Genomic DNA, 12,248 nt, shown 5'->3' on the forward strand with positions numbered 1-12,248 from the left:
TACTGGTGTTGACGTAGGGATTAGTAAGTAATGCAAAGTTGGGAAAATTTATTTCTAAGAAAAATTGACTCATACATTATTAGTAACTTTTAGTTGGATGGGTTTAAGCTTACATAGCAGGCTTCAATAAAAGTTCTTTCAACAAGCCTTTTTTTCTGATAACTGATAAAGGTATGAATGGATCCAAGACTTAAGGAATTGTTTTTCTTGGAACAATGATGTTAAAGCAGGATCTGTCTGTTTTGATACTTCAGATCCTGTGGTGAACACGTAGTGTTTTCATGTTGGTTTTGTTCATGCCAGGTTCACTCGGCAGTGTAAAAGGAAAACCTTGCTTTAGAATGGGGAAGCCACTGGAGGGTGTTACACAGACATCTGCAAGGGCCGGGTCCTACAATTGGGAGGTGAAGCAGTTTAGGTTAACAACGTAACTTGTGGTGGTTGCTGATTCAGGTTTACTTTGGTTCGGTGATTGAGGGCTTGGAAGTTTCCAGAGATTTTCTGGGAACGTTCTTCATTTCACTTCTGGGTTTTCTGGTGCAAGTCCTTCCATGCTGTTGTGGCATCCTGAGGGACTTTTTCAACCTGTCCCGGATCCAGCGGGTGTTTACGTACTTCATGGTACAGTGTGGGTTTGTGGTTGGGGTGTGACGCTGGTGATGTGTGTGTCTTAGTGGGGCGTGCTTTGGGTGATTTATGATCTTTTCACTGGGGAACAGAGTCCCTCCTTTTTGTTCAAATCTGCCTTTTCAGGGGGTCCGTGTTACGCAGGGCTTTCGGGGTCAGGACGGGCAGTTCGGTCTTGGGGGAGAGGCGTGGGTCTAAAGTGGGGATGGTTGAGGGGTTGGAGTGTCGGGTGGAGGGTGCGGGGAATGTTTGGTGGTGTGCGCAGGTAAGGTGGGACTGCGGCGGGGTGTTGAGGTTCGGTTTCTGGAGGTGGGTGGGCTTACGGGCCTTGGAGTGTGCGCTGACAGCAGGGGGGTTGACGTGGGTTGCTTCTTGGATGTCGTGGGCGTCTGGTGCCGCTGGAACTGCTTGAAGTCCTTTCCTGGGGCCCCTTTTGAGGGTGGAGATGAGGGGGAGATTGAGCACACTAGGCAAGGGTTGGGCCCAACCATGGGGTAAGCTCCTGATCATCCGTAATCACTACCAATTCCTCCTGGGGCCAAGTCTGTTGTCTTTTATTATTGACCCAAATCCTCTGTAAGTTCTCTTAATACGATGCGCTTCATATTTGAGTCATTTCAGGCACCCAATTTTTTACTTTGTATGGTCCGTGGTGTACAAAGTTTATATTTCTCTCTTTCAGGGAATTGATAGATATTCATGGTATGTTTTTTGTGGTTTTATCGCTTGAATGTTTTGTTTTTTATAAACACAGGGGGAGGCAGAATAGGGTTGCTTTTTGAACTCTATATTTCTCTTAGGGCTTCCCCCTAACTTGATTGATTTGGTTCGGTTGAGGAAAGGACCCCGTCGATTTTTTCAGTCGAATCTCTGGATTGATTGAATTTCTTTTCATTTTGATTCGGGCACTTTCATGACAGGATTCAGACAGCAGGTTGATTTTCTTTTGGCAGTGTGGTCAGTGGTGAACAGGTCTATTGAATTCGGTGGGTGGACTTTTATGTTCGCTTCTTTCTTTGGGGGATGTTTTCATGGCGGGGTTTACTTCGGCTGGTTGGCTTGTTCCTAAGGTATCTGATCTGGCCAATTAAAGGGTTCTGTGGGAACCAGCAGCAGGCCTTGCTTGTGAAGATTGGCGTGGTGTTTATGTCGGATGAACTAAACTCTTTAAACACCACTTACCTGTCGTGTAGGGTTAGTTTTCTTGACGGCCTTTAACCAGTGAGGTAGGATGGTCTGATTTGGTTTGTCACCCATTCAGCTGCTCTGGGGGAGGCGTTGGCATGGGATTCACACACCCCACACAACCACAACACACTCCACACACAGCACACAACACACAGTCATCAGGGAATAATGGGAGTTTTGGATAACTGTTGATTATATTCTTCTATAGTAAACAAATAAAAAACACATCAATCAACTGTGGTTCGGCTTTCATGGGCCGATTTATGTTATGCCTTGCCTTCTGCAGGCTGAAGACATGCCTCAAGGCAGCCATTTCGGTCCAGACCTTTGATGGAGAGAGGGTGACCTTGGGAGAGGACAAGACAAGTGTGAATTCCTACTGTTCACGTTTTCAAGTCCTTTCTGTCATGTGATTGATTTAAATCTATATGACCTTCTTTATCATAAATTGGTTTTTCATTGTAAACATCCTCACGGTGGACGGACATTTCTGTTCAAAGGTTCTGTACAAGGGGAAAACATTTTTTCGATGGGGCTCTTTTAGTTTTGTAAACTAAATAAGTACATAATGACTTAATATAATATGATCTAATCATAATATTTAAGCTGGAACTAAGGTTGTGCTGCGGGGGCGGTTCACTGGCCGGCGTTAAACACGTGGCGGGGACCATACATCAAAATGTCACGTACATCGGTCAAAATCGCCTGCGTGTTTACTTCCTTGTTTGCAGGTAGGTGGCGGTATCCACTATACCTGATATTGTTCATGTGTCGTTGTTCAGGGCGCGGGACTCTTTCACATGTGAGGGTTTTCATTGGGATGGGGCATGTACATGAAGTATTGAGGATGTGTTATGGCGGGGACTTTGGTTCACAAACTTTTTTCATCTGCAGGCTTTTGTTGTTGATTGTACTGGACCAATTTTGAAGTGACTCTGATAAATTCCTCGAAGGAGTTCGTTTCAATTACAAGCGCGAATAACCACGTATATTAGAAATTGGTGGAATTTGCCTGTTGGGTTGGTTTATGGGGTTCCAAGGAGGGATTTTTTTGGTGGTTCCATCATTGAGTAGACACTGCTTACAATTTTGTATATGTCGGTTTCATACGGTGTCTTGGGGGCGTTCTGGGGGGCGTTTTAGGACGATGTGCAACAGCACACTTTTAATCGTGAATGGGTCTTTGAGTGGGGCTGTGTTCCAATCTGGGAAGTCGATTTGTTAATTCCCTAGAAGGACGTTTTTTGTTAAATTTACAACGTGTGCTGTATGCGTATTGTGGTGTTTTCAGGGCTTCATATATGACACGGCCCACTTGGCCCACAGGCCTATAACTGGCCTCGCTCAAGCCGGAAGGAGGGGAGGGGCCATAGGGTTATGCCGTTTAACAGTATCAGATTGGGTCAGAAATTTCAACAATTGTTTTTTTAAAGTGGATTGTCTTGGTAAATGTGTGGAATCCATCCCATTGCTGAGTACCGGTTGGGATATTTTGGCAGGCTATGATGTTTGAACATGTGTCTTATTGATTTTGAGGCCTCCACTTGTTTTTGGAAGTGGGGTGGGAATGGCATGGAGTAGTTATGGATGGTTTATTGATGACAAGCTGTTATATAGGGGCTGAACTCTTTAAAAGGACACCACACAGATTGTATAATCCCTGATGTCAAGAAGTCACATTTTTTCAAGCATTTTTGGAAATGATTGATTCCTGTAGCTGTACCTGCTGTGTTCACCTGCATCATTATCCTGCTCAAAATGGGAACAGCTTTTTTCATTACCTGGTCTTCAGAATCTGTGGAGTACAGAGAGTAGGCTGGCTCAGGGCAGGTTGCTGGTCCTGGACTTAGAGTCACTCTATCAACACAAGTAGGGAGGAGCACAGCACAGAATGGTCAGAGGAGTGCCCACAATAACATACAGTGTATTAAAGTGTACAGTAATAAAGTTTTAAAAAAGGTGAATAAATGTTAGCGCACTCACCGTCTCTTGGCTGGCTGGACTTTGACTCTTCCTGCCAGCCTTCCTGATGTCACCACCTGCCAGTCAGCCAACACACCACAGTCACAAGCATGTTCAACACATAAGGCTGTAGTATTTCATTTATCTGGACATTGGAGAGATTCCCTCCAGACATGTATTAACACCATTTATTCTTAGCAGCCGTGACCAATTTTTTCTTGAGACAGATTTTAGAGGGACAATTTTGGCTACTAAGATACTCAGAAGGCTGTTTTCTTAAGTTCTTAACTTTATTAATTATTATTAACGTTATTTCATGAGGTACTAAGAATCACTGGTGTTGTTGCATGAAAAAACACTATTGTTTAGAATTACATTTTGTATTAGTCACCCTACCTCCTGGAATAACTGATTTAAAAATGTTCACATCCCCAAATGTCTTTAAGATCTAAAAAAGCTACTTGTCCAGTGTTTGCACTCTATATTATACTACTGCTGCTATGGATATAGTGTATGTTTTCTGTTTATACACTGCAACTGGGTCAAGTATTTTACTGACACTATAGTGATTGTATTCCATAGCAGGCTGTGGGGGGTGAGTCCCTGATACAAAAATGATTATTTGAGGGTAAGGACGTCTTCCTCCCTCTGTAAGCTGATCCAGTTATACAGTTTAGTCCTACCATCTGAGCTCACCTGTATAGCAGTGTCAAGCACTACAAATGAACTAATAAATATGTTTATAACATGCACGATGATATGTTAACCTTCATTTAATCTTGTTGAATCTGTGATGGAAGTCTGTCAACAGTACTTTGATAGACTTGGGGGGGGGATGAGAATCTATCCCAAATGCTTGCGGCTTCCCAGCAGAAGAATCCAGCAGTGGCTGTTGCATGCAGAGATCAAACATTTCATACATTTAAAAAGTGTGACAATTGCTATATGACTACATTTGACTTTGTATTGTTAACACGAAAATGAGGCACAACGGTCCTGTAATACCATAGGCTTTTGTTCTTGCTATATATCTGGTAATATCAATGTGAAATGTAACGTTAAAAATCACTTAGTTAACCCGATGTGACACTTCATCGAAGCCACGTCATGGAGTCAGTAAACCCACCGAGAACTCGTGCAAACAATATCCTGATGTCTTTGTAACTTTGTTACCCTGACAAACAGCTAACATTAGTTCAGTGTGTATTTTCAGTGTAGTCGGTCTTACCTTGCTTTTAGCTGTTCCTCTCATGGTTAACGACAACTTCAGTCAACTAACACCTTCTTTTTCTGTGCTTTCAAACGAAGTAGAGACTTGTTAGACTTAGCTGTTAACTTCATGTAAGGATTTGTTTATACAGGTTCCGGGTCGTAGCACAAGTTTGAAACGAATAAAAAAAATGTAGTTGACCAATCAGAATGACACGCCCCGCTCGAAGTGGGCGGAGCTACAGGACCAGGAAGAACTTTCTCCCTGAAAATGTTACCTATGGCAGAGAAAGGATTCCTGTTTGGATAATCACACAAAACTGTTATAGCCATGTGTTAGAAATATTTCAATTCGTTTTCTCCGTCAGTTTCATTTGTCGGACGTTACTACAGTGCGTACGTCCCTCCCTGGCCGTTACTATGGAGACACCAACATTCATAGAGGCTCGAAAACAGCAGATTACTTCTCAACCTGGAATCCGGGAACCCCCAGGGCTTCATTTCACCATGATTTCATTAACCACTGTTCTACTCATTACACAGCTTATTAAATACTTGAACCGTGTGGCCGGGAAAACCACGTTGCTTACATTGATAAATCATACCTTTAATTCGTCATGGACCAGTTGTGGAAGTACTCAGCTGATTCTCAGGCTCCTACATATAAAACCATAAGTATTTTCAGCAAAATGTAATTTTAGTATCAAAAGTAGAAGTTCTCAGGGGAGTAAAGTTGTTATTGTTTTATGATATCTGGTGTTTTTGGGTTGCATTAATGTGTAAGTTTCATTTTACTTTACACATTGATGGGTAGAATTTACAGCAATGCTGCCCTTTATGAACCACAGCAGCTTTTTTATGAGCACAGAAAAAACATTTTCATCTTCCACAATGTACTTTCCTGCTAATTAACTCAATCACCAAATTTGGAGATGTGTGGTTTTCACTGGTCACAATGAGTATGAAAAATTGGGATCCTAAAAGTAACTATGGCTATTGCGGTAAGAAGAATGTAGTGGAAAGTATAAAAGTACAATATTTACCTCTGAGATGTCAAAATAAAAACGTGCATAAAAGTGTACTTAGTTACATTCCACCACTGTCTGAATCTGTAGAGCAACTACATTTATCAGATATATGGATTCAAAAGAATATTTGCCCCTAAAATGTAGTAGAGTATAAAGTAAATAAAAAAATATTGACAAAAGTAGACTTTGCTTTGAACAAATTATTTATTGGTGATCTTTATCCTAGTAGAAAAGAAATAATAGGGATACAACAGTCTTAAGTTCTGACTTTTGGTGAGATTTTCCTTATGTTGAATGCTAGTGATGATTAAAAAATAAAAATAATAAAACAAACAGATCACATGTTTAACATCTCACTTTACATTTTCAACTTTGTCTGGCTTGAGACAAACCATTTTTTCTTCGAACAAAAACGCTGATAAAACTACAAGATGAACATCTGAAAAGAAAAACAACTCCGGTCAGTGCTGTGTGGGGGTGCTGCTCTAATATTCCATCTAATCCCATTCTTCTTCATCAAGTGCAGTCTGAGCAGCCGACTGGCTCTGCACGCTGTCGTCTTGGACAGATCCTCCCTGTGGGACCTGAGGACATAGTGAGGACCACAAGTGAAGAGAAAATTAGGACAGGCAGTTACACTGACATCACAAATACTCCATAGCAAAAAAAACAAACAAAAAACATTAAAGTCAATCCAGCTACCTTTCTGGAGTCTGAGGAGGCAAATGTCTTTCTGGGGGCGATGCCCATGCCACCAGGGCCGCTGAACGCAGAATCCTCCAACCATGAAGGCACTTCCTGCTGAGCCTGTCAATGCCAGTCAAAATATGGAAACAATCAAGCCCAACAATTACTGTGCTATAAGTCCTCCCTAATGATACACAATGTCTGCACTTTAAATGACTGAAGAATATGTTTTCTCATGGGGAATATTCCAGTTACTACTTATCAAAATAAAAGGCCCTGGGTGATTATTATAAAGTAGGTGCTATCCTGCAGGTTAAAGTTAAGACTGTTTTAAGACCATTATGAATGCAATTTAAGACCTATTTCACATATTTCATATCAGGGAAAAAAAGTACTAAGGAAATTACAGAAATTTGATTGGTTCCATGTCGGTTTTCGTTTTGTTCAAATTTTTCACAAAAACATTTAACATTGTTGGAATTTAGACGTTTTAAGACCCCACAGACTCCCTGTATCCAGATTTCTTTCTGGAGTAGACTGCTCTCTTACCTTGGACAGGATTGTGACTAGGGAGCGAGCCAATTGGCCATCAGAATCCGGGTCAAAGAAAGACACCGCCCTTCCAGTGTTACCACAGCGGCCAGTTCTCCCAATACGGTGGACATATTCGTCAATGTTGTTGGGGAGGTCAAAGTTCACCACGTGCTGTACATCTGGAATGTCCAGACCGCGGGCAGCCACAGAGGTTGCCACCAGGACTGGACATTTGCCAGAGCGGAAGTCTGCCAGAGCCTGCTCTCGCTCCCGCTGCTCTCGGTCACTGCCAGACAACAACACATTACTGTCAGCACTAAAGTGAAAACACAGATTTCTGGACACACTACTTACCCATGAATGCTGGTGGTAGGAACCTTTTCCTGGCACAAGTAAGTGGCAATGAAATCAGCTTGTCTCTTGGTCTCCACAAACACCATAGTGCGCTCCATTCCTGCAAGTTACATTTTGAGCTGTAATGCATTCAGTCCTACAAGAGTTGCAGAAAGCTGTTTTAAAACTACATAAAGTGATGTAGTAATGCCAAAGTTACTTGGTGATGTTAATTACAGGCATGTTACTCTATACAGGATTTCTGCAGGTTTCAACAGGTTACATTTATGACTTTTTAAAGATCTTTTAGAGACCAGTATAAGTTACCTTTTTCACAGCCATACTGGCAAAAAACCAATATGAAGGAAAAAGTGTTGGTTCTGTGTTGGGGTTTTTTTGTATTCCATTTTTTCCTCAGTTTTTCTCCCAAATAAACATTTAAAAGCAAAACTGAAAATGCAGCTATAGACAAGTATTGATAACTTTATACAATCAATTATTGAAAGATTCTAAATCATATTTAAAGACATTTTAAGGACAAATTACTGTATTTTTAGACTTAATTTTCCCTACATAAATCAATTCCTTCAACTCCTGGATGATTAAGGGAAAGAAATATAGTGAAAGGAACACTATATTTCTTTGCCCTAATCATCCACGCCACACCCCACAGTTTGAGAACCAGTGCTTTAGAGTGAGGTCTGCTGTGCTTGCAAACAGTACTGTACAGCCTTTTCATCCTTAAGTGTCTATTCTTAGCTGTTAGGATTAAAGTACAGTTATTCTGACAGTCATTTAAAAAGTAAAATTATTGTCTTTGCTTAAATTTAGGTTTTTCTGAAGCAAGAGGATCTAAATATCTGCAAAAACACTTCACCAGTTGTCTTGAGGAGGTCAAGGAGTTGCTCCCTTTTGGAGAACTTGGTGACCTGGACAAACGTCTGCTCCACATCACTGCAGGCTCCGCCCACCACACCCACAGCCAAGAACAAATAGTCGGTCTTGAGAAAGTCTGCTGCCATCCTGTAAAAACATGCTTCCATATTGATACATGTCAAGTTCAATGATAGGACAGCTGTCCCTATCAACTGTAAAAGCTGTAGTTGATGAAGGAGCAGACCTCTGAATGTCCTCAGGGTAGGTGGCACTGAACATCAGCGTCTGCCGGTCCTCTTTTGATGGCATTCCGGGGGAGCCCACCAAGCGACGCATGTCAGGCTCAAAACCCATATCCAACATCCGGTCAGCCTCATCCAGCACAAAGTACCGCACCTTACTCAACCCAACCTAGAGCACACAGTTTAGTTGCATATTCAAGCCTTCAACTAAAGCTAAACTAAAACTGATGTAAACATCTCTGAATTGACTACCTTTCCTCTTCCAATCACATCCAACAGTCTCCCTGGTGTTCCACACAGCACATTGCATCCCCTTGAGATTTCTCTTATTTGATGTCCAGTGCTGACTCCACCATAGACTACTACTGGACGCACACATGTCCTACAACAGTCAGATCAAATTAAGATTAAAAGGTAGCAGAATGTTCAACTTCATCATGACATCTTTAACATCTTGCTGAGCCATTAAGGGGTTATTGAGCCGTTGACTAAACCAGCCAAACCATACCCAAAGGCGAACTTCCTGGCCTCTAGGTAAATCTGGTTGATGAGCTCCCTGGTAGGAGCCACGATAATGGCTTCAGGCTCCTGCAGCTCACTGAAGGAACTGGCTGCCACACCGTCTGCCATCAGCTGCTGCAGAATAGGGAGCAGGAAAGCAGCCTGGAGGCAGGAAGATACATTTAAATTCTGTCCACAAGCAAACTTACAGGTTGATTCAGTCATCTCACCGTTTTACCAGATCCAGTCTGGGCACAGGCCATGAGATCTCTACCAGCAGAGATGATTGGAATGCCATGCTTCTGCACAGGGGTTGGCTTCACATAACCAGACTTGCTGACGGTTTTTCTCAGCGACTCACACAATCCTGCCTCATCAAAAGTCTGAAGGGAGAAAAAAAGAAGCTAAATACCATCTATCACTTATACAACAGCTTCAACATAAAACAGCTTCATGTCAGAATCCACTTGTATTCGGTTGTCGGTGGTTAGAATGTTTTTGAGCATTGCGATTTTACACCCTTGTAAACATGCTGCCTTTTATTTCAGTTGTCAAGTTTAAAGCTGATTTATAGTTGTACATCAACTCTACACCTTTATGAGCATTTACACTTGTGTTTTTATGTGTCTATTAGTCTGTATTAGTCGTATGTCACAAGCAAGACTGAAAAATACAACTTTTTACAAGTAACGTTAACTTCAGTAATCCTATCAATTTTAAGACCTGTCACCATCATATTTAAAAACATTATAAGACATTTTAATTTACCTAAAAAATAAATTATTGGATTTTAGATTTTTTAAGACCCCGTTTCGTCAACAAATATAAACTCTGGCAAGATTCTATCAAATCAATCTATAAAATGTAAAATGCCCCTCCATCATCACTTACTAAAGCATCTTTCATTTATTATTTTTACTAGCCAGCTACTACAAAGAGACACAGCAAATCGTCAAATGTAAGACTAAGTGTTTATTAACTAATTAATGAAATAACTTCCCATTTCTTCTCACCATTATAGCCTGTGGTGGATTGGCTCCACTGACATCCACCAGGATGTCATCATACTTGTCAAAGTTGATGCCCGTCTCATAGTGGGCAAAAATGGAGTCTTCATCTTCAGGGAGGGTTGGGGGAATATATGTGACCTTCGGTCCTGTGGGTTGGAACAGAAATTCTTTGTGGTGCAGGATTGGAACAAGCTTGTCCATACTGCAGGACTGCATTGAACAGTTTATTAACTTACTTTCACCATCGCTTGCATCCTTATATTCTTTATCTTCCCCTGTATCAGACACACATAAATCACAAGAGTGAAAACTTAAATCCAAACTAAATGGCTAAAATCATTCAGTTAATTATAAGATACTTTTTTTTTTAAACTACTACTAACGTTGAGAAAAGACCTCCTCATCTTTTCCACGGTAGCCTGCAACAAAACAAGACACACTCAACACTGACAAACATTAAACAATGACTCTTCCATAAGATTAAATGATTCCTCACTTACCTCCTCCAAATCCTCCTCTGCAACCTTGGTCACCACCTTCAATATATTATCAACAGTTAATGATCTGCTCCTCACAGTTCACATTAAGAGTGGATTACTTTAATAGTGATATATTTCTGAGCATTCTAGAAAAACAACATCTAGAAAAAGGCTCTCCTGCTTCACTATTACAGGATTGACAAACAAAAAATACCTGATCTGAAACCTCCTCCTCTGCCTCCTCTGCCTCGGCTTCCTCCCACAAACTCTGTTCCTGTTCAGAACATTCAGTATTGAAACACAAACACTCACGTACAGTAGATTAAACTATTGCTTTGTATAAAATTACAACTCCAGGTGTAAACAATAGTGAAACATAAACATGTTTTTGTACTTTATGTGTGTGTGGGGGGTAAGCACCTACCATTTTCAGACACTTGATTGTCATCCTCTGTGAAAATCAAGGCAGTTTATACAAGTCAGATGCACTTAGAATAGACCTGGTATCAGTCTCAAAACCAAACATATGAAACATTACCACTGAATTCACCGCGATCCGTTCGGCCGAATCCTCTGCCACGCCCTGATAGAATAACACAAGATTTCAAAAATGCAGTTCAAACTACAGACTGACCCCAACTTAATTTGCTTATAATACAATGCAGTATGTGCTCATTACATTGTTCCAAAATGGTTGACTATATGATAATTGTCCCTGGAAGCCTGTGTCTATCAGCCTACCTCTGTTTCATCCTCTCTCATGAATTTCTTCATATCTAAAACCTAAGCAAAGATGCACCAATATGGACCTTCAGGGTCAATAACAAGAACTGATAATCTTTTTGTTGTGGCCGATACTGATTTAATAACCAATAACATTCATCTTACGTTGTGATTTTTGGGCAACTAATACTTACTGCAGAAGAAAGTCAATCAAGACACAGAGAGACAGAAAAAGAGAGAGGCAGGGCAACACGGTGTGTGCGAGAGAGACACAGAACAGAGTTTGTGTGTGCATGGCTTGTGTGGGTGAGTTAAGCACAGTTCATGTCTCACCTCTGCCTCCTCTACCTCTAAAACCTCCTTCTACAGCTGTATTGTTCCAGTTGTCGCCATCTGTAAAGAACAAATTAGAGGGTCAGTAGAACAAAGGCTGAGAAGCTACTCATAAAGCAAAAGGTTCAAGCACCAAAAATAGCTTCCTTCTACAATGTCCAGGGGGTTCAACTTCTTCCCATCTAAGCATTAGTAACGCATACTCCCACACATACCTGGTTTTAATTGTCTGGAAGCAGCAACACTGCTTCTTGAGTACATAATCAGTGTAACAGTAAATTGTTAAGAGGACTAAAGGCCCAAATATAGTTTTGCACACTTTAGGTGTCTACCATCATACAGGACTAGAGAAACTACAAACTATTCACATTTGAGAAGGTGAAATCAGAGAATGTGGACATTTTAACAACTTAATGACTCAAAACGATTATCAAAATAGTTGACATTTATTTAGTAGTTGACAACTAATCAACTGTTGAAGCTCTATTATTTATGTAGCTATAACCAACATTTTGG

General features: G+C 41.0%; 2 protein-coding genes across 5 annotated transcripts in view; both read right to left on the reverse strand.

Moving 5' to 3' along the window:
* Positions 1–5,136, reverse strand: part of ccdc14 (coiled-coil domain containing 14) — a gene marked incomplete in the record, with an annotated part of 13,049 nt that extends 7,913 nt beyond the window's left edge. Inside the window, 5 exon segments of the mRNA XM_035678031.1 lie at positions 768–1,057; positions 2,088–2,161; positions 3,597–3,672; positions 3,799–3,854; positions 5,006–5,136. Coding sequence (XP_035533924.1) covers positions 768–1,057; positions 2,088–2,161; positions 3,597–3,672; positions 3,799–3,854; positions 5,006–5,029 — 520 coding nt within the window.
* Positions 5,137–6,199: 1,063 nt separating this feature from the next.
* The window catches only part of ddx4 (DEAD (Asp-Glu-Ala-Asp) box polypeptide 4), an 8,332-nt gene continuing 2,283 nt past the window's right edge, over positions 6,200–12,248 (reverse strand). For 2 of the 4 annotated variants that reach the window (XM_035677828.1, XM_035677826.1), the window contains 17 exons: positions 11,733–11,792; positions 11,215–11,259; positions 11,101–11,127; positions 10,891–10,950; positions 10,698–10,733; positions 10,581–10,616; positions 10,434–10,472; positions 10,201–10,343; positions 9,418–9,570; positions 9,195–9,349; positions 8,939–9,068; positions 8,689–8,855; positions 8,446–8,591; positions 7,590–7,689; positions 7,251–7,521; positions 6,717–6,821; positions 6,512–6,598 (listed from right to left, as the gene is read on the reverse strand). In XM_035677828.1, the coding sequence (XP_035533721.1) occupies positions 6,512–6,598; positions 6,717–6,821; positions 7,251–7,521; positions 7,590–7,689; positions 8,446–8,591; positions 8,689–8,855; positions 8,939–9,068; positions 9,195–9,349; positions 9,418–9,570; positions 10,201–10,343; positions 10,434–10,472; positions 10,581–10,616; positions 10,698–10,733; positions 10,891–10,950; positions 11,101–11,127; positions 11,215–11,259; positions 11,733–11,792 (1,760 nt within the window). Of the gene's footprint in view, positions 6,599–6,716; positions 6,822–7,250; positions 7,522–7,589; positions 7,690–8,445; positions 8,592–8,688; positions 8,856–8,938; positions 9,069–9,194; positions 9,350–9,417; positions 9,571–10,200; positions 10,344–10,433; positions 10,473–10,580; positions 10,617–10,697; positions 10,734–10,890; positions 10,951–11,100; positions 11,128–11,214; positions 11,260–11,732; positions 11,793–12,248 lie in introns of all 4 variants that reach the window. The other 2 variants (XM_035677825.1, XM_035677827.1) reach the window with 2 other exon arrangements.

The sequence above is a fragment of the Morone saxatilis genome, unplaced genomic scaffold, assembly GCF_004916995.1.
Source record: "Morone saxatilis isolate NCDOM2014 unplaced genomic scaffold, NCSU_SB_2.0 Contig6, whole genome shotgun sequence".
Classification (NCBI taxonomy): domain Eukaryota; kingdom Metazoa; phylum Chordata; class Actinopteri; family Moronidae; genus Morone; species Morone saxatilis.